Below are 20,905 nucleotides of genomic sequence, written 5' to 3'. Positions count from 1 at the left end.
CAGTTCAGAAAACGAAAGCAGCAAAAGAAAAAGGCAAGTAGAGATTGGTATTGGGTAAGACAAAGTGGAAGACCTTGGCAATGAATTTCAAACACTTGAAGGGATCAGTACCTGAAAAGCCTCCCAAGGTTCTAAATCTCTATGACAAATTATTAGAGAACGGCAAGAGCGGGTATGCAGCACGGGTAGTTTATATGACGACCTGGTCTACAGGAAATTGTAGGGAAGGAAGGTGGAAAGAACTTCATTCTTTTTAGGCGCGCTATGCAGACTTTATAAATGTGATTAAACATGCAGATTGGTCCTCTAACCCGGTTTTGTCTTGAGCATGTTTGCAACAGGACCCCGCAAGTCTAGATTCATGGCCTGACCGTGTAAGCGGCTTATTGCGGAAAGATCTGTAGTGTCAGATTGGACAAATCATAGACAAAAAGTTGACTCACCTGAACCCGAACCATGCTGACACCGAGTATTCCACTTTGTGGTTGCATCTTGCCAGTAGAGGTGCTGTAGATGGGGATTGGTGATGTCATAGGTATGTGTTTGTCGCTTTTGTAAAGTTTGCTATGTTTGCTTTGTCGTGTTTGCTGGGTTTGTCTGTTTGTAAGCTTTGCTTAGTTTGCATAATATTGCCATAAAAGTCAGGCAACTCCACTCTTGTTTGTTCTTAGAGATGTTGCCAGTCTATGTTGAGTATAAAAGATTGTGAAAAAGCATGTTTCAACAACATTGAATGTTTCTTAGTCTTCACCACAATGAAGTAGTCTTCAAAGAAGCAGCATTGAATGATCTCTTACACCAAACAATGATCTCTTTCATCAGTATGGAGTTGTCCTTGGAAGCTACCCCGGCAATTGCTCGACGGACCAGTATATAAACCCCGAAAGAACCATCTCAAACAAACTATTCATCAGCTTGAGAATATCACAACAGGGTATTCCCATTCCAAAATGGCCAACATTTTTCGACGTCTGCGCAAGCCTAGCAAGTCCCGACGGTCCACCTCCAAGGTCTACACCAACCTTGACCAAGTAAGCCGCGAGAAAGCCGAGCTAGAACAAGAATTGTCTCGAGCCATCAATGCAGTGTACGATCTTCGGACGCGGCTCGTAGAGCACGATTTTATGCTCGCACATACCACCTCAAGTAACCCCACTCTCGTTATTCCTCCTTTTCAGTTTGATTCCCAATCTCCATCTGACATTCCTAGAACAATTTCGCCAACAGAAATAACGCCAACCTCTATCGATAATATCTGGCTCTGTTCATACAGTGGTCTATTACTAGTAGACGCAGAAGAGCGGTGGCAACGTGGTGATCCAGAGCTTGCAACAGAGCTTGCTTCGCAGGTCATTAGCCATAACCCCTTTCTGTGCGAACTTGATGAGATGCGATGTCGACTTTTTATTGCTGCCGTTCAACACTCTCTTTGCCAATATGAAGAGTCCATGACGAGCCTAGAGGCCGTTGTGCAGATTAACACGTGCTATGCCGTCTTGGATAACCCAGAATCTAGCATTATTGCAGGCATTACTTATTTTATCAAAGGTATGAACCTCATGAAATTTGAAAGGTTCCCAGAGGCTTACTGGTCGCTTTCGCGAGCACTGGACATACCAGTTTACAGCGAAAAGGCCCGTGAGTTTCAACGGGAGGCTATCATTGGATTTACGCACATAGAGGCTGCTGAGTTTGATCACTCGGCGGCAGCATCTACCCACGCATTATTAGACTGGGAAGATAGTGACTCATCTCGAAAATAAAGCCAATCTCTGAAATACTACAGAATGTATCTATTGGTTTGATGTCGCTACTTTGGTATTCCGTCTAGTTCATTCGTTGATACATGACTCTCGCAATAAGCAGTCCAGCTCGTGTCCAGTTTGATCACTGTTACACAGTAGTCAGGACGAAGTAGTCCCGGAAATGTCAGATGGAGATTGGGAATCAGGTTGGAAGGGGGGAATAACGAGAGTTGGGTTACTTGAGGGGCATGTGAGGGCATGCTGCTCGGGGCCGCCGGGTATAGTAAATGGGCGCTTTTCATGCTCATTCTTCAACTTCAGTAGATCAGCCCAAAAAGTGCGAATATTTTTCTATGGGAATACCCTGTTGTGATGTTCTCAAGCTGATGAATAGTGTTTCAAATGAATTTTACCATAAACCAAATTTCCACAGTTTGACCTTCAGTTTCAAGTAAATTGTAATAGAATAACATTTGTTTAATTCTCCACTGGCAACCCGCCACAGTTTCTACCTTAAGTACAACGTAAGTATATTTTGACCTAGCTAAAATAACTTCTCTGGGGCTACATAGGTAGAGAATGCTTCCTACTACATGGGCATGAAACTCACTATCTTGATCTATTGCTGAGTTTGTACAGCTTAAGCCAAAGCTACACAAAACGAACGGAGTAATATAATGTGCCGTTTCGGTTTCAGCGAGGTTAACAATGGGATTGAAAGAAACAAAGGAAAGAACTACTCAGGTTTTGGTATCCCTATAGATAACTGTCTTTGTCTCAAACTTGTCTTGATAAAACGCCCTTCAACGCGTTTGTTGTCTTTCTTGTCGACGCGTCTGCCATGTACATAAAGGCCACTGTTTCTCGCTTGGTTGCTATCTTCCTTCATCAACACCCGAAATATCAATATTATCTTCCATCTCTTTTATCTGACAGTGATTTTTGAATTGCATGCCCAGCAACAATCCGATCATATCATACTTCACAAACGTATCAAGATCAACCCCTCAAAGGCCTGTGAGGTAAAGCAGTCTTTCGACCATGTCCGACAACACACCCCACGCGAGAAATTCCGGGGGCTCCTGGCAGACCAAACCTCCCCTCTCTTCTCAAGAGGAGCAAAAGCTCATACTGGAAGCCCGCGCTTTGCGAGAACAGAAGCTCAAGGCTCTTGCAGCTATCATCAATAGCATGTCCATTGAGATGACTACGGGAGACATCTTCCATGTGTACCATCGGGTTGAGGTTGGTTCTTATCTCTTACCAGCCTCGAACTTCATCGCCAACCAAAATCCCTCCGAAGCCGAGGTCATGGTCAAGCTCGCCAGGCAATCTGCAAATAGATCCCAAAATCCCCTCCTCGTTGCCAAGTGTGAGTTTTGGATGGGTCGAGTTGAGTTTCTGCGCGGAAACATGAGCAAAGCTCATCAGCACTTTGTGAAAGCGAACCCTTGCGCCATGGATCCGAAAGAGGGCGTCGAATGTCAGGACCTGAGTTTTTTTCTGGATGTCACCAGGCATGGAATCAGTGAGCATACTCGGGCTGCGAGACTGCGTGCTCATGAGGACGCTATCGCGTTACACACAAAATTCGACAAGACTGAGAACAACTCTGTCTCGACCGAAGTCAAACGCAAGCGACATTCGAGGACTTGGAAGGGGGCTCTCGTCAAACTGCAACTACCTTTGATCAAGCAACGTCCGCTTACTAAAATCAGAAAGCCCCGGTGTAAGGTGCCGATTCAACGAAAGGTGGACGAGAAGCATCTGCAGCAAGGAATAGATAATGAGGCGGCCTCGCACAACCAGGTTCTTGGAAAGATCCTCGCAGAAGAACTTGGTTACGAGTCTTGGAGCGATTCTGGAGATGACACCGATACCGACACTGAGGATGAATACGAAGACGAGCCCAGCGGAGGCCCTACAGATGGTACAGATGACACCAGAGATGGCAACACAGATGGTGCCACAGATGAGATGGCAGCAAATGTCCCAAGCATCCCTGATGAGCCCCAACAATCAGAGCCATCCACTGGCCCGACCACAGCTCCAGCCAAAGTTCCGCGTGATCAAGCTGCGTACGAAATGCCCAAGCCGGGGTCGGCCCGGGACCGGTTCAGACAAGAATGTTTCCAGATGGGCCTCACATCAGCACTCAATGGAGAACCTTACGAACGTCCGAAAGAACCATTTGTATTTGGAGCTCCTCACAAACCGACAAAGCAGACCCAGTTCCGGCTTGGGTTTTTCAAGGTCGGCCTGGCAAAACGTAGCCGCCCGATGACTATTTTTCCGAAACAGGATGGCGAGGTCATTATTTCTCTCGAGGAATGGGAATCTATCGAACAGGATGCTCGTCATAAGATTGTCACTTATGATTACTTGCAAAGAGAAAGATATGAGTTGCTCAAGGTTGCTGAGGAGATGTGAGTTTGGGATTGAGAATCACAGACTATGGATCCAGAATATGTAACTACTGCATGTGAGAATATATGTATGAATTGTTTGGATGTAATCCTTTTTCTTTCGATCTTGATTTGAGTATTGAAGTGAATAAAGTAGTTAAGCCTACCAGATCACAATGAACTATCCGTAAATTCGTCTCTAGATAGGGAAAAATATTATGCTATTGTTCCAAGCCCGAAAAAGAGGGATGAACATAAAAATTAGCTCATAATGGCAAATCTGGGTCTTCTTTCCATCAATTGGCCCAAGTGGTCGAACAGTTTCCTGGTCTAGCGGTTATGATTTTCCGTTAACAAATGCAATTAGCATATGTTCCGGAAAGGTTCTGGGTTCGATTCCCAGGGAAACTATTTTTTTGCTTTTGCTTTTTCCTTGCCCATTTATAAGAGGAATTTATGTGCATTATTTTTTATTTCCCAGGTTATGGTCGTTTTCAGAAATCAAGCTTCCTCCTTTCTGTCGTCTACCTATGTTGTATAAAACGGGGAGAAAATATCATAAAAAAGGCATCCAAACATAATATTTGAGAAGACCACTAAAGAGACATCACAAGACCGCATAAGCGGCCGACTGTTCTTGTTTTATCATATAGAACGTTGAAGGCCATATTGTAACATTGGTCTCTATTAAAGTCTGCTATTTCCAATAATAGTGCACATGAGCCATTACTGAATCTTCTAAAATGTGTTGTAAATGATTGACAGTCCAAAATCTAAATTGGTATTTCAAAAGAAGAATTAAGTAAAATATGCGCGCTATTCAAAAATTTTCACGGGGGAATCAAAAATGCCAAACAAAACAAATGTCTAAACGGTGAGGAAATGGGGAGCGTTGAGGACCAAGCCCATCAGGCATCCACCGATGGTACCAGCGATGGGAATGGTCATGATCCAAGCAAACAGCAAAAGACCGACACGCTGGAAGTTGACGGCCTTGTAAGTCCCGTTGCAGAGTCCAACACCGACGGTAGCACCGGTGATGCACATCGAGGTGGAAACGGGCAGGGAGAACTGAGAGAAGACCAGCACCGTGATGGCGGCGCCCATCTCCATGGATGATCCACGGGACGGTGAGTGGTAGGTGATCTTGTTACCCATGACTAAGTGGACAGTTAGTAAAAATGAAGATTGGAAAAAGGGAAAAGAGGAAGTGCTTACCTTTCATGATGTTGTATCCGTAAGTGCAAAGACCAATGGAAATGCAAATGGCCAGAACAGCAAGCTGCCAGATAGGCACGGGGGACTTGGAGGCAGCGGGGGTACCGGTGGACCAGGCGGAGTAGATGGCAGCCCAGGGACCGACAGAGTTACCGATATCGTTGGCGCCGTGAGCGAAGGAAGCAGTGCAAGCGGTGATGACCTGGATGAAGGAGTATGTGTGCTCGACCTCGTTGGGGTACTTGATGGCGTTGGCATAGACACGCTTCATGCGATCACCCTCGGGAGTACCCTCGTTACCACTCTGGGCAGTGTGGATGTCGTAGTGGAAACCGTAGAGAAGACCGACAGTGATGATGGCGGGGAGACGCTTGGCCATGCGCTTCATGTTGCGGATCTCGTAGATCTCACCGGGGCCCATGGGGTTGTCGCGGAGAAGGCGCATAGCCCAACCAATGGGACCACGGCTCTTGAGGAGCTTGGCGTTGTGACGGTCCTCAGACTGGGCCATGAGTTCGCGGTAGGAGGGTTTATTGGCCTCGAGCTTCTCAACGGATCGCTCCTCTGTAGAGCTAGGGATAGAGGCAGCACCGACCTTGGGCTCCTTCTCATCGATAGGCAGGTGAGATTCGTACTCCTCGGTATCATCTTGCACGACAGCGTAGTTGGGGACCTTGGAGACCTCGGAATCTGTAGGGACGGGACGGCTGAAGAGCAGAGGACCCTGGATAAACATCCACCATTTCACAGAGGGGTCCTTCTTGATCACGCGGGAGTGGAGGAAAGGAACGAAGAAGATAGCAGACAAGAGGCAGACACCACCACCAGTGCCCATAGTGACAGCAGCGACGTACCAACCGGGCTTCTTGCTCAGGCCCAGACTGGGGGAACCCTTGTAGACAATGGAGAGTGTGCAAATGGTGGCAGCAACCAGGAAGAAGAAAGGAGCACTCCAGACGGCCCAGGCGATAGGGTTTCTCCGCACGTGCACAGTGTATTTGATCAACATGAAGATGATAGCAGCGAAGCAACCGGAAATGACAGGAGCCATGCCGAGACCAGCGAAGATGGCACCGAGACCCTTGCCATCGTTCCAGCCCCACTGAACCTGGGAAGCGCCAACAGTTGCAACACCCACACCGGCGACAGCAGAGATGAGAGAGTAGGTGGAGGAGACGTGGGCGGAGTTCTTGGTACACCACATCACCCATGAGGATGCAGCGGCAAGGGCACATGTGAAGGCGAGCATCTGAACACCGGCATTGCCTTGGAAGGCTGAGTTGGGGATGATGCCGTTCTTGATAGTATCAGCGGTACGGGCACCGACAGCGACAGCTCCGACGAATTCGAAAATGGTACCGAGGACCATAGCCTGACGATAGGAGATGGAGCGGGAAGAGACACTGGTAGCCCAAGAATTGGCAACATCGTCTGTAAAGATCCCAAGGTTAGTTGAGGTCAATTAAGAAGATAAGGCTGATACTCACTTGCACCGTTGTTGAATGCATCAAGCATTGCAAACAACGTGCCGATGGCAAAGATGTAATCGTATTGGTGAAGAGTCATCTTGATGGTATCAAGACAAAGCTTAGTCTCAAAGGGAAAGCTTAGTACTGAATGGCGCTGATGAAGAGAAAACAAAGGCCAAGGAGAGAAGAGTGCCTTTTTATGTATGGAAGATTCTAATTGAATATGGCTCTGTTCTCTGTACGTTAGGGCGTGTAGCAAACGTCCGAGGACAATTTCCCATTTGGGACATTCTGGCCACACGTGCTGGTCCTACTCGCAATGGGAGCCCATCAATCGGCCCTCGTGGGCTTGGCGAAAAGTAAATGTAACAAGGTCTAGCCAAGAAGCCTCGTTTCCGCAAGCTTACGGTCTCAAGCAAATTGAATATCTTGGCAACCATCAGGGCGGAACTTTTTACAATTGACATGCCATGGAAGGAGTCCAGATTAGGTATAGATTTAGTGGAATTTAGTCGAAATGGATCTCTGATTGGCTACAGGGATTCGACCATTGGACAGTTGCGGCTCTTGGCGGGTGTGGGGGCGCACGGCCCACCTTCACCTATGAGAGCACAGTAAGTCCACACGTGGGTGTATAAGAGGTTCATCCCCGGACTGTCTCTATCGTATGGCTGAGGTCTGTTCTAGAAAATATCTCTTATTATCTCTTATTATCGCTTGTTTTACACGATTTGCTTGGAAGGTCGGGTGCTTCCAGGCGAGCGCACGTGCGCTTATTGGACTTACTTAGGAATTTGCTATCTCGAGGCCAGGATTTGGTGGCGAGAAAAAGAAAAAAAAAATGGTAGGTGAGTCTCAAGTCCGGTTCACTGGTTCCAGCATTTTTGGCCCAGAACAGTCAAACTGATGGCAGTACAACAGAACAACGTTGCCCACGTGCCATGTACATGAATACTACATACAATATAGTAAATTACGTCTGCCCAGGTGCCCAGGCGGAAGTCGACTGATACTGTACATTAATAATATAAAAATACCTGGAATTTCTTTTGGACCCACTTATCTGGGGCGTGTTCAAGATCCAATTTAGCCTGGGCTCGCATGACCATCAAGTTTCTCTAAAGAACGAATCAATTGCATAGATCTATCCCCGAGGAGGCTTCTCAGGTGAAACCTATCTCATGCCTAGTTAAAACTAGTTCTTTTCAAAGTCTCTCTTCAATGGCCGTATGATATGGTGTGCCTCAACCCGGTTCTCCAAATGGATACATCCATCAGACGGACCCTATGCCTCTCACCACACTTTGTGGCAAACTACCCGACATGAACAGAACCAACGTTCAGATGACATCCCCAAGTGATACAGCCTCACAGAAAGAGCGAGCAAACTGAACAGTTACTCATTGGTTAGCTCATAGAATGGCGGAAAGGATGGCAAGGCGTTGTTTCTCATGTTCCACCATATTGAAGTATTCATTTACATCTGTTTTGATTAACGATTCCCTCAGTAGACACTAAGCCGAGTTGCTTCAACCCTATAACCGTAATCTCGTCTACCGGGACGAGGGCCTTTCAACACCCACGCGAACCGTATCCTCAACTCGAACCCGCCCATCCTTGACAACCCTAAGCGTCTCCTGATTCCGATCTGCCCATCAGTCCACATCGAATGTTGTCTCATGAACATCATGTCCGTCAAATATAAGCTGCCTTACGGGGAAATTGATTGAAGGCCAACCGTCCCGGTTTCTTTGAATCGCTATGGTTCATCGTCGACCAATTTCTGTTCAGACCTGAACCAAGCTCGCAATGCTGGGAGAGAAAGAGGGATAATGGAACTAATTTCTGTGGCCGACCATGCCATCACGACAGAGAAATACCAAGTGGCGCCATCCGGGTGTCGGAGGGCCACTATCATGGACACCATTCGTGGGAATGGACGTTCTATATTCTGTAAGTGGAAGATGACTAGGAGAGCAAATACTTACACAACCGCACCAAAGAGATAGATGATAACCACCTCATTTTGTTCATTGCCGACGAAAAGGACAAGAGAACCTACAAAATCCCCATGCAAAGTACAAGCACCAAGGCGAGCTTCCTTGCTAGATTTGGCTATAGCAAGAAATATAATGTTCATTGGCAACAACAGCACAAGCAAGTCACAGGCTATAGCGAGCCCCGATGTCGAAATAAAAATAATCACCGAGCCCATGCATTTACCTTCTACGCCCCACAGATCACCCAGAGGAACACACCGCAGAGCGATGATGAGTGTCTGCGCCATATGCAAAATTGTTACAAAAGCGAAAGATATACGGAGAAAGAGGGTGAAACGCGGGATTTGGTTGAGATGAGCATAAAAGCTGATGCCGGAGATAGGACACGGCCTGATGTTGAATACATACACGAGTTGAGCCCCGACAAGCCACTTATACACGTGCATCATGCCTTCTGGCTCATCCATAAATGCCGCAAGATGCTGACCAACTACATGGTCAACTTCCAGCAAGAGGCTGTGAGTGACCAGATGCTGAGCATATTTACCTGTGCAGCCGCGATAGTGAGATCATCACGTCCCAGCTTATGGATCAGATAACCCCGAGAATACAGTTGTCTTTTGAGGCGTCTTTTAAGATGCCGATAAATAGCTACTTGGAAATTAGGCCTAAACGAACACCCAATTCCTACAAAGCGAGGTTTCTATATATGATATCTATAAGTGCTTATTCGATTAATTATTATGTTATAATAAGTAAGAAAATCATGCTAACAATAGAAGCCTGGTGGTCGCTATGAACTGCGATACAGGTCAACGCTAATGCATACTATTTTCACTATTTCAGTCAGATCGGCGCAAGCCGGCAGGGAGTACTGCACTAGCTTATATTCCCAGCAGAATTACTCAATCACTGTCGCTATTGGACAGAAAAAACTGGGCTGCAGCGTTGGCTATCTGAGGACTTCTTCCGGTAACTCCGACTCTGCATCTGACCCGGCTCGAGGGCGCCTCTTCCCGAAAAGCTTCCGCAACGTTCCACCCTTGGCTACCTCCGACTTATCGGCTTTTGGCGAGCCCTAATTCATGGTCAGTGCTTTTCTCCAGTCGGTCGCAGCTATTGTACAAACCCCAACAATATTGGGGAGGAAGATGGGTCCCTTAGGGTCTCCGACTAGGTCGGCGCACATGAATCCGAGTAGGATGTTCATACTTTTGTTCGCAAGTTCGTTCGTCGAGAAGTCAAAAAGCCGCGCCTTCTTGATAACAACCCCCTGTTGACTGGTGTGGGCTTCGATCACTCTAGCTTTCAGTTGCCCGAATATAGTAATAGCCATAACCTATATTGTAATAGATTTATATTAGCCTGAGTCGTATAAGGGCATCTTTAATCTGTGCTCACTGGGATGGTGTTGTACGCCAACGATTCCTCGCCTTCCAGCCGTGTGATCATAACTGCGGTAATAGTCATTACCTCTACCCGCAATAGCTCTTCGCTAGGCTGCTCGCCAATCAAAATCATGATCATAGTGTGCGGGGGTACCCCGGACGGATACAGTAGTGTCTTTGGCACAAATGCGGCGGATAGTGACCATCGAATTGATCCGAAAATAGCCGAGTAAAACTTGTCAGCGACAACTGATGGCACCATATCACCGCTATGAAGCGTACGTTAGCATGTCTATCATATCGGAAAGAACTAAAATCTCTTACCTCTCTAGCCACTGCGACATTTGTCTGAGGTTAGGTGGGACTCGACCATCTCCTGGATGGTAAAACTGTCGACGAAACTGAAAAAAATCCACTCCACCGCTGAAAAGACATACGATGCCTGGGATAGAAGATTAACAGGTGATCTTGAACAGTGTCCCATTCCTCAGTTAGAACCCTCAGGTGGTCCGCGTAGTTGGGGTTGGTAATGACAACAGGGGGAACCCACGAGGCCCCTCGAGGTTCGAAAAACGTCAGGTCAGAGGGATCGTAGTTTGTGGGATGGAGATGACTTCCATTCTCGTCTAGCTGGAGCAATCCAAAATCGATCCCCAGAAACTTGTACGACGCAGGGTCAACCTGAGCAGAGCTATACCTTTCAATCCGGTTGTAAACTTGAGTTACCGCACCGATCACTTGATTGCGGGCTTGTAGGTGGTCTGCAATACGTCTGCGCGAACGCGACCTCAACGTGGGAAAGTTGGTAGGCATGCTGGTTAGATGAGGGTACAGCAGAAGGTAAGAGGGAAAGAAAGGTATTGAAGAATCTTGAAATGATGTGGTGATCAAGAGTGTTTGGTGTCAACAATGACCAGGTAAGGTGTAATGCACTCTCTATCTATTCGGCTTGTTCCGATATTCTTCACGTGGGAGGTGGTGCCTAAGCAACCCCCCAACACCTTGTCCAATGCACAACTTCATTTTATCTCTATTACCGAAGAATAACAGTACTAGTTAAGATACCCTGCTTATTTAAGGTTCTATAACTGTAATTTGGAAATATTTGGTTGTCTACTAGGCCAAAATAAGACATTCAAGCTCTATTTCTATCCCCGCGAGCTTGAGCGCCATATAGTGGGGAGCTGGGTACAACCATCGCTTCGGCCGCAACCTTGCCCAGTTCGAGCTACTCAAACTAATGGCAACCCTTATAAGGGACTACGATATTGAGCAAGTGGATGCTAAAAAGGAGTGAGTATTCAAAAGCCAGTTTACGGCTATTCCATCTAGATGGCCATGCAAGATTAAAAGACGCTCGCGAGGTTGATTGAGAAAAGAAAATAAATGGAAAGGAAAGACAGGGATATCACCGACGGCGTAAGCCGTCCCATAGCTGCCCCATGCCTGCCATTGGTTTCTCAACAACGACAGTGGGAATAGCTTGCAGAAGGAACCCTACAGGGATAGATATTGCTCCGAGAATGACGGAATATGCCCATTGATCGCCAGTCAACTGCGTGATTGAGAATGCCCGCCCGCCGACGAACATAATCAGGATTTGAGCACCCATCATAACGCAGGTGATTGCTATAAAGAGCCAGTTATGATGGATCCCTTCGATGAGGTTAAATGATCGCTCAATTTGTCGATTGCTGTATTGGGATTAGTGAGAAGAAAAATAATAATAATAGTGGTTTCAACATACTTGTACATATTGAATATCTGCATCCAGACATAGGTGTTGAAAACAGCAGTCTGCAACTGTGATGTTTGAAGAGCACTGTGATATGAAAAGATAGAAGAACCAGCAAAATACAGGACCAGTGTTACTACCATCTGATACACAGATTGGCCAATGATCATCTTCCACATGATAGGAGTAATCAGAGGTGTAGATGTTGGTTCGGGTTTGCGGTCAAGGATCCGGCGAGGAGGAGGATCGGTTGCTAGCGCTAGAGCTGCTAGAGTGTCTTGAAAGAGGTTTACCCACATGAGCTGCACTGGTGTTAGAACGGACTCTTGCGATGAGTTGGCTACCGCTGAGACAAATGCCAGGCCCACGGAGGTGAAGGTGATGGTAATTTGGAACTGGAAAACGGAAATTAGATCGACCTGCCATCTGTACTCTTTGTTGATAGAGTCTCTATCTTACCTGCAAGAATTTCTTGACAGCATCGCCGACTGCTCTCCCCCACATGATAGCCTTGACAATCGAAGAAAACGTATCATCCAGCAGGACAATAGAGGAAGCCTCACGAGCAATTTCAGTGCCAGATATTCCCATCGAAAATCCGATATCAGCAGCTGCAAGGGCGGGAGCATCGTTGGTACCGTCTCCAGTGACAGCGACGACTCTCCCGAGATCCTTGAGACGCTGGACCAGAACACGTTTATCATCTGGACGAGATCGAGCAAGAACCTTGAGGTGTGGAACTAGCTCGCTCTGCTCTGATTCAGTCAATGCACGGAATTTATCGCCTTCCATCACAAGATCATCTGGACTGTTGATGATTCCACATTCCTCTGCAATGGCCCTTGCTGTTAGAAGGTTGTCACCGGTCACCATGCGTACAGTGAGACCTGCTTTGTGGCTGGTATCTACAGCAGCCCAAGCATCAGCCCGGAGAGGGTCTTGTAGACCTAGAAGTGCTTGGAATGTAAGCTCTTTCATTAGCGCCTCGAAGTTGACAGTTTCCTCCTCGCCCCTGTAGGGCAAATCCTCCACATCGCGGAAGCAAATCGCAATTGTGCGCAAGGATCGTGAGGCATACTGAGCAATTGTCTGGCGTATTTGGACAATACCCTCCTCCTTGAGTGGAGCAGTACCAAGCCCTTGCATTGGTTGTGAAATTGTGGCGCAGTTCTCAAGGAGAATCTCTGGGGCACCTTTTACATATGCTCGATATGAACCACCGGCCAGTTTTACGACTGTGACCATGTATTTGCGAGAAGCATCAAAAGGTAAAAGATCCACAACTTCCGCACTAGCACGGTCATAGTCAAGCTGACCTAGCTCGAGATAGTCCTGGGAGAATCTCAGCAAGGCGGCCTCTGTTTGGGACCCAAGAAATTGTCGGCCTCCGTCATATTGGCTTTCAATTGCAGTCGAGTTGATCGCGAAAGATTGCCTCAAAAGCAACCTCGATTGAGCCGAAAGACGGCTCATGCATTTTGCCACAGATGAGGAATTTTGTTCATCCAAAATATTTGGACTGCTAGCTCGATCCGTAAATTGCAAGGTATCACCGAAAAATCCAGAGACAACAGTCATTTCATTCTGCGTCAGCGTTCCCGTCTTGTCTGAACAGATATCTGTGGCCTGTCCCATCGTTTCACATGCTCGGAGCTGTCGAACCAAGTTGTTATCTCTCATCATTCGAGTAGTAGCAAATGACAACGCAAGTGTAACTGCCAAGGGAAGTCCTTCGGGGACTGCGATCACAACGACAGTCAATGCCAGAATGAAGACATTCAAAAACGATTGTCCCTTTTCTGAGGCGGATTCGGTGCTATTCCGGAGACCGACACAGAACTTGATGAACAAGATTACGAACAGCACAAGCGCCGCAAGTGCACCAAAGCGGGCGATGTTTTTTGCAAGAGTGCTGAGCCGTACTTGAAGCGGAGTGAACCCTGGATCGGTGTCGAGAGAGAGGAGGATTCTGCCGTAGCTTGATTTTGTGCCTGTAGCCAAGACGAGGTATGCACCAACGCCTTCCACAACCTTGGTATGAGAGAGGATGAAGGGGTCGATCTCATGAGAGCCATCAGGACGAGTTGTATCGATAGCGCTCTTACCGACCGGATCAGACTCGCCAGTTGCTGAGGACTCATCGCATTTGACCTGATGACCCCTTAGCAACACTCCATCAGCAGGCACGATATCTCCAGGACTAATGTGGACAATATCACCAACAACAACCTCGGAGATGGGAACCTCATGAATCCTTGCAGATCGAAGGACCCAAACATTGCGATCCTGCTGTTTCTTATTGAGTTTCCGAAACTTGTACTCCTTCTGATAGTCATTCGCGGCACCAGCAAGAGTAATGACGACGATAGCGACGAGGATGGCAACGCCCTCCACCCATTCAACGGGGGGTTGTTAGGAGTATGCTTGGTTCCGAATGTCTGGTACAGCCCCAAAGCAAGCGAGATAATAGCAGCCCCAGTTAGAAGGAATAGGACGTGGTCGTTGTAGGCTGCCCAAATCAATGACAGGAAGCTCGGGGATGGTTTAATGGGTAGACGATTGTCCCCGAAGAATTTCCTTCTGTCGATGAATGCATCGTGATCGTGCTCTGTTGAGATATGGGGCTCAGGGATAGCGGCCTTTTCTGTTGGTGCAGTGCTTGTAGTACTCGTAGCGACATTCACAGGAGCATCTAGGTAGGTCTCGTCCAGGCTCAAACCGGAGTGGACGTCGGTCCGTAGTCCTTCCTCCAAACCTTTTACCCCACCCAGAGCATGGAACCCCTGGACATCTTTGGATTGTACAAGATCGCTCAATGTATCAGGATCCAGAGAAAAATTCGAAAAAGCCGACAAATTCGATTGGGTAGATTGTTCCGTGGGAGGTTTTGATCGCGGATTCTTCTGGGTATCATCAGTAAGATGCATTTTCGGGCCTCACCATCGCTGAACTTACTATTCGCGACCAAAAAGAAAACACATGAGACCTATTGGCCTCTGCGGTTGGCGTCATCTCATGGGGAATGTCATCGGAGGAGAATTAAACGGATCAAACGAGAAGGAATTGCCCAGGTGCACACAGATGTGTTCTGGCGAAATACAAATACGCGTAAAAAAAGGGGGGAAATGTAAAATACAACCTGGCGTATCTTTGGAGATTTGGATGCGAAAACGTACATTTAGTTACTGAGGTCTATTATTTACAATCAACAAGAATAGCTGGCCGCCTATGTGGCTGAGTGATCTGCTTTTGGAAGTCTTTTTTAGTTGTCTTTTGGGGATTCTTTCCCCAATTTTATAGATGGTAGAAAGAGGTGGGAAAAAGCATAAGCTATGTACACGACTTTTCAAAGTATAACCTTTGATGATATGAGACAGGATATCAGTATATTACTAGTCCGATGGGAAAAGCTCATACCAACGCTGTACTATTGGCTACACCCGATATTCACAGCATGTTTTTGCAAGAGATATCTATTTGGGCTCATACAGCAACATCTAGGAGACACTCTACCTACTTTTGATGCTATTCTATATATAGTAGGGGCCCGAATAAATCAGAGATCATCCATTTGGTGATCAAGATGGGGCCTTCCTATTTAGTCATTCTGACTAGTCATGCCGATGTTCGACAAAGTCCCACCTTCATTAGCTATGCAACTAACCAACCCCCACTCTAGACTAGGCAACTAAGTTTCTCACAGGGCTGTGCTGTCTATTGAACTCCTTCAAAGAAAGCCCCAAAGATCACACAAGAATCTTGACAGTCTCACGTCTTGGCAAGGAGGCTGTGCAAGACAAGAGACCATGTCAATGCCCGAGGCTGGCTGAATCCCCTCGACTCACTTGGTTCAAAGGAGGTGCATCGGAGCCAACAAAACTCCACAATTGGTCACTGAACCCAGAAATATTGTTTAAAAAATGGCTAACATTGGTTAGATATTGATTAACGGCGCTGAGAACATTCGGCAAGGCCCCTCCACATTCCAAGCCTAAAAGCGAGTCTAATTCAACGTACGCTGTGCATTCTGATCTGCTGCCTCGACCCACGCTACTCTCCTCAAATCCTCCAGCGCCGCCACGGTATCTGGGTGGTCCTTTCCGAATACCCTTTCCCTGCTAGAATGTACCGTTTCGGCCATTCCACCGGCGACCTCCCACTTGCTTTGCGACTGGTAAATAAAGCCCAGATTGGCCATCGCGCTGAGAGTGTACGGGTGGTCTTTGCCGATCGTCTCTTCCATCAAACGCAGAGACTGGGCTGCCAGGATCTCGGCATCTGGTGATTGCCTCATCATCTGATATGTCACTGCAAGATCTGCCATCGCAACCAGTGTGTGTGGATGCCGCTCCCCAAGAACCTCTTTCAACACAGCTGTTGCTTTCTTCCCGAGACTTTTGGCTTCTTCGAGTCGACCCTGATTGCGATATGTTGAGGCAAGGTTGCTGATGGACATCAGCGTTTGGGGGTGTGTTTCGCCAAGCACGGTCTCACTGATAGCCACGACTTCTTTTTCGAGGCGCTCGGCATCCGACCATCGGCCTTGCTGGCGGTGTGTGGATGCAAGGTTGGCCATGCAGTTCAAAGTGAAGGAGTTCTTTGTGCCAAATTTGTCCCGACTAACAGCGACAACCTCCCGTTCTAGGGTTTCAGCGGAGTCAAGCCTTCCCTGGTCTCGATAGGTCGATGCCAAAGTAAGTTTCCAGCTCAACAAGGAGGGATCGGTTGGAGATAATTCCGTTTCCCCAAGATCGACCAGTTGGCGCGCAATTGTCTCGGCCTCTTTGTACAGACCGAGATTGGAATACGATATAGCCAGACTAGACATTGAGCCCAATGTGGATGGATGCCTGGGACCGATAGTCTTCTTCTTCATCTCGAAGATCCTCGCATCAAGTTCCTGAGCATCAGCCCAAAGCCCTTGAACCCGATACGTGGAGGCTAGATTCGCCATCGAAGTCAATGTCTGGGGATGCTCCTCGCCGAGAACAATCCGTCTCAACTTGATCACCCGGACGGCAAGAGTAGCAGCTTGATCTAGCTGCATTCGGCCCCAATACGCTGAAGAGAGATTATGCATCGCTGTCATGGTCATTAAGTCTCGCTCTCCCTTCAGGTTCTCGCAGGAGTCCAGCACCAGACGGCCTAGGTCTACGGCAGCAATCCATGATTTGGCCTGCAGCCATGCCTTCACACAAGTGGTTAATTCTTCGAGCGTTATTGTCGTTGGGTCAGAATCCGCGCCTGTCCTGACTATCCGATTCCGCGCTGTCGCCAGTGTCGACTCCAGGTCTGTTGCTTCGGTCGTCCAGCCTCGGCCATGGTATATCGCTGTGAGTTCACTGACCTCCCTCTGGAGAGACTCGAGGGAGAGAGGGTGTTTGTCCATAGATCACAGGCGGGGTAGCAGGGATAATTCGACCCTGGGGGGGAGGTTGTTTGTAATATGATGAGTTCTTAATAACTTGCCCGTATTGAATGGGGTTTGGTTGAATGATGAAGATAGGACTGTGCGACCGGTCAGAGGAAGATTGTGAGCTGTGAACGCATTGCCAAGGTGGGTGTGGGGGGGGGGGGGAACACGAATGCTCTACAACGATTAATGACAATACCTAGAGAGGGGTCGGAGACGGTGTTCCCCGAGTAATAACCAAGTAATATGGCGATCCCTCATTCCACATAATATTTATAGCTCAGATCATATAGGGCTGAGACCCCAATATAAAAAAATGCTGTTGCCTGAAAGCTGTATACCGTATTTATACATTAAATTGCAAGTATCAAACGGTTAAATGCCGGTTCAGCCCTATGGTGTCAAACGCATTCCCCGGTGGAGATGAGGCAGTTCTGTTTGGCGCTAGTAATAGGGCTGTAACTTTAATTAAGGCTGAAAGTTACTAGTACCCGTATCTGTACCGTGGTAACGGTTGAAACGGTTGAAACACCCTGGATCTTGCCCCAGACACTTTCCCCGGTCTCGGGTCGCATCCCACTTAAGCTTCACTCTATGAGAGCCATTTCTCCAGATTTATCATGCTCTCCCGCCCAGACAACCCAGAGTCCCGTGGACAGCCCAATCGCCATCAGCGTCAACAAATCCAAGATGATGTAAACCCTTGGACTCGCATCCAAAGATTCTTCGAGATGCCATCGCAAACAGGATTGAAGGAACTGAATATCAGTCATGGATTGCCGGTGATGATACTGCTACCTCTGGCCGGGGCTGCAAAGATATTTCATTGGAATCCGACCATAGTTCTCGTGGTGAATATCGTTGCCATTATCTTTTTATCCGAGGCGATATCTATCTCATCCGATGAACTCGCTGAGCATCTCGGAGAACTGCAAGGTGCCTTACTCAGTGCCACATTCGGAAATACCGTAGAGCTTACGGTGAGTCGCAATTTTCCCCCAAATGTCGAAATGACCCAATGCTCACTCACTGCAGGCGGGAATTCTGGCTCTGGTTCATGATGAGATCCCGTTTGCGCAGTCTGTCATGGTTGGCAGTATTCTCTCAGATATTCTGCTCGTAAGTCCTCATATTATGGAAGTCCCAGTGGTGGCCATATCATTTGACTGACTGACAGCCAAATCTAGGTCTTCGGCTGTTGCCTTGTCACAGCTTCGTACAACAAGGAAGTTCTAGAGTTCAACAGCGCCCTTGCAAAGACCTTGTCCTCTTTGATGATGATCACAGCCGTGACGATGCTTCTCCCAACGGCTCTTTACTCGACTTTCCCGGTATCTGAGATTGATGACAGAGTGCTCTCCTTCTCACGAGGAACGTCATTGGTACTCCTTGTGCTCTACGGAGGTTACCTCTACTTCTATCTTGGGACTCACAAACACCTATTTCTTTCAAACGAGAGCGAAACTAGTGATGATGAAAACAGCGGAGACTCATCATCCACACCCAACCGAGCCAGCCTAGCTTCATCAATTATCAGGTTGATAACCGCCGTGGCCGCAACAGTCTTTTGCACAGAGCTTCTGCTTGAAAGCACCAGCGACATGGCGCAAACCCTCGGAGTCTCCGAAGTGTTCATCGCGATTATTTTTATTCCAATTGCTAGCAATAGCACCGAGGCGATTACTGTCATTACTGCATCTCGCACAGGAGACACAGACTCTGCAATCCGGGTTATCATCGATAGTCTTTTGCAGATTGGTCTATTTGTCATACCATTCTTGGTAATTATCGGCTGGTGCATTGCTGAACCGATGACGCTTTTCTTTGACTCGTTCCAGACTGTTGCCATGTTTTTGGCTATTCTGGTGGTCAATCATCTACTTCGTGATGGACAGTATGCTTACATTCATGGCGCGATGCTGCTTGCTCTGTAGGTTCTCCTGCATTCCTTTCCGATTTCTAACGATACATTTACTGATCTATAATTATAGGTACTCTAGTCTGGTTGCGGCGTTATATGCGCGCTAAATAGCTGAAGGATTTTGTCACCTCAATGCTTAGGAGATACTTCAAGTAACCAATGATGTGACATATCTGAACCGGACGAATTTAAGCACCTAGGAAGATCACATTCAATGGCACTTCAGGCCTGACAAAGAACGAGAACGTAATGATAATGTATCTATCAAAAAAAGCAATCTTAGTACCGACGAAAAACAAGGCCAACAAAGCAGTGCGAGTGACTCACGTTCCAATCAACATCAACCCCTCGAAGTAATTACTCCGCCCATCAGAAATGAGATAAGTCATAACCACAACACTGAGCAAAAGCGTCGTAGCCTCAAACCCATCAAACCTAAGAATAAGCGGCTGATTAAAAGCCCAACCAACGAGAACCAGAAGTGGAGCAATGAGCATCGTAATTCGCAACACATTGTTAATAACCGCCCTGATCCCCAGCTCAATTTGATTGTAAGACCGGGACCCCACCACAATGGAGCGGTACTTAACCGAGTTCCCGAGCAGAGGAACAAGCGTCACGGCAAGGAAAGACTGGTTCATACCCGTGATCGAAGCAACTCCGGTCAGACTGCTGACTATGTAATAAGTGCAGGCAAGCGCAGACGCGGAGGCAGCTGCTAGAATTATAGCTGCTGGACCCCTCTCAATATACGGCTGTGGGATCCGGGCCTCGACAATCTGGCTCTGGCGAGACTGATTGGCTTGGTCTCGCTGGCTGAATGGGGTGCTGGCGAACATGGCTGCATGGGTGCCGAGGCGGAAGATGAGGAATGTGAGGAGCAGAATGACGAGAATAAGAGATGTTACACGTTGCGTCAAGAGGATTTGGTCTTCTGGCGTGGCTTTGGTGGATGGGAAGACGTCCATTACGGTTGGAAGGGCGAGTAGGATGAAGACGACCATCATGAGAGATGAGAGGACTGTTGTGAGGGTACGATCAAATCGGAGTCGCTTTTGGTCATAGCCTGAGACGAAAATGGTGCTGCCGAGGACCTGGAGGTATATTTTGTATTAGGAAGAGATCCGTAGCTTGGATTTGATACTCGGATTTACCAGTAGTAAATTGCTTAGGACACTTCCAAGTATCACGGACTGGCAAACGTGTGGTCGCTCCTGTGCGATCGCATTGATTCCGACCTGGATAAATGATCGTCAGCCTATGTTTGAACTAAAGATTGGGTCCCAGGGCTGGATATCACCATCAATTCCACCGAGTTTCCCAGTGTCGATTTCAGCACTTCATTGACAGCTCGGCTACCACCTACGGTCAGCGCATTGACTGATCGATTAACCCATGATCCAAGCGGAATCAGAGCGACAGTGTTGAGAGCGAAGATGACAGCACTGTTCCACTCCAGGGCTCCTGCTATGATACCGATGAGAGGTATCAAAAGTGACAAGAGGCCCAGGTGGTGTTGGACCTGCGCCATGATGGACTTGCAATATAAAGTAGGTAAAACTCGATCGGGAGACATGTTTTATTGAGGGAAAAGGTGAAGCTGAGAGAACC

The 20,905-nt window shown here is 47.6% G+C and overlaps 9 protein-coding genes across 9 annotated transcripts; 3 read left to right on the top strand and 6 right to left on the bottom strand.

The window, feature by feature from the left end:
* Positions 1-950: 950 nt before the first annotated feature.
* On the top strand, positions 951-1,763 carry N7517_011265 (uncharacterized protein; the record flags this gene model as incomplete). The annotated part of the gene is made up of 1 exon (XM_056728988.1): positions 951-1,763. One exon carries the CDS (start codon positions 951-953, stop codon positions 1,761-1,763), a length of 813 nt encoding a protein of 270 aa, XP_056574803.1.
* A 1,023-nt stretch (positions 1,764-2,786) lies between these two features.
* On the top strand, positions 2,787-4,175 carry N7517_011264 (uncharacterized protein; the record flags this gene model as incomplete). Its single annotated transcript, XM_056728987.1, has 1 exon — positions 2,787-4,175. One exon carries the CDS (start codon positions 2,787-2,789, stop codon positions 4,173-4,175), a length of 1,389 nt encoding a protein of 462 aa, XP_056574802.1.
* Positions 4,176-5,017: 842 nt separating this feature from the next.
* On the bottom strand, positions 5,018-6,934 carry N7517_011263 (inorganic phosphate transporter; the record flags this gene model as incomplete). Its single annotated transcript, XM_056728986.1, has 3 exons — positions 5,018-5,310; positions 5,369-6,799; positions 6,856-6,934. 3 exons carry the CDS (start codon positions 6,932-6,934, stop codon positions 5,018-5,020), a joined length of 1,803 nt encoding a protein of 600 aa, XP_056574801.1.
* Positions 6,935-8,596: 1,662 nt separating this feature from the next.
* N7517_011262 (uncharacterized protein) lies at positions 8,597-9,410 on the bottom strand (the record flags this gene model as incomplete). The annotated part of the gene is made up of 3 exons (XM_056728985.1): positions 8,597-8,788; positions 8,828-9,353; positions 9,385-9,410. 3 exons carry the CDS (start codon positions 9,408-9,410, stop codon positions 8,597-8,599), a joined length of 744 nt encoding a protein of 247 aa, XP_056574800.1.
* Positions 9,411-9,789: 379 nt separating this feature from the next.
* N7517_011261 (uncharacterized protein) lies at positions 9,790-11,038 on the bottom strand (the record flags this gene model as incomplete). The annotated part of the gene is made up of 5 exons (XM_056728984.1): positions 9,790-9,915; positions 9,967-10,176; positions 10,239-10,494; positions 10,550-10,601; positions 10,663-11,038. The coding sequence occupies 5 exons, from the start codon at positions 11,036-11,038 to the stop codon at positions 9,790-9,792; spliced, it is 1,020 nt and encodes a 339-aa protein (XP_056574799.1).
* A 595-nt stretch (positions 11,039-11,633) lies between these two features.
* On the bottom strand, positions 11,634-14,887 carry N7517_011260 (ATPase P-type K/Mg/Cd/Cu/Zn/Na/Ca/Na/H-transporter; the record flags this gene model as incomplete). The annotated part of the gene is made up of 4 exons (XM_056728983.1): positions 11,634-11,919; positions 11,973-12,355; positions 12,420-14,249; positions 14,306-14,887. 4 exons carry the CDS (start codon positions 14,885-14,887, stop codon positions 11,634-11,636), a joined length of 3,081 nt encoding a protein of 1,026 aa, XP_056574798.1.
* A 1,076-nt stretch (positions 14,888-15,963) lies between these two features.
* Positions 15,964-17,349, bottom strand: N7517_011259 (ATPase P-type K/Mg/Cd/Cu/Zn/Na/Ca/Na/H-transporter; the record flags this gene model as incomplete). Its single annotated transcript, XM_056728982.1, has 1 exon — positions 15,964-17,349. One exon carries the CDS (start codon positions 17,347-17,349, stop codon positions 15,964-15,966), a length of 1,386 nt encoding a protein of 461 aa, XP_056574797.1.
* Positions 17,350-17,993: 644 nt separating this feature from the next.
* On the top strand, positions 17,994-19,307 carry N7517_011258 (uncharacterized protein; the record flags this gene model as incomplete). Its single annotated transcript, XM_056728981.1, has 3 exons — positions 17,994-18,353; positions 18,409-18,492; positions 18,561-19,307. 3 exons carry the CDS (start codon positions 17,994-17,996, stop codon positions 19,305-19,307), a joined length of 1,191 nt encoding a protein of 396 aa, XP_056574796.1.
* A 175-nt stretch (positions 19,308-19,482) lies between these two features.
* Positions 19,483-20,825, bottom strand: N7517_011257 (uncharacterized protein; the record flags this gene model as incomplete). The annotated part of the gene is made up of 4 exons (XM_056728980.1): positions 19,483-19,555; positions 19,622-20,388; positions 20,449-20,532; positions 20,595-20,825. The coding sequence occupies 4 exons, from the start codon at positions 20,823-20,825 to the stop codon at positions 19,483-19,485; spliced, it is 1,155 nt and encodes a 384-aa protein (XP_056574795.1).
* Between the last annotated feature and the right edge of the window lie 80 nt (positions 20,826-20,905).

This window comes from Penicillium concentricum (genome assembly GCF_028827145.1).
Source record: "Penicillium concentricum strain IBT 3081 chromosome Unknown utg000006l_segment0_segment0, whole genome shotgun sequence".
NCBI classification, from domain to species: domain Eukaryota; kingdom Fungi; phylum Ascomycota; class Eurotiomycetes; order Eurotiales; family Aspergillaceae; genus Penicillium; species Penicillium concentricum.
The sequence above is the reverse complement of the archived record's forward strand: the minus strand, read 5'-3'. Positions and strand labels throughout refer to the sequence as shown.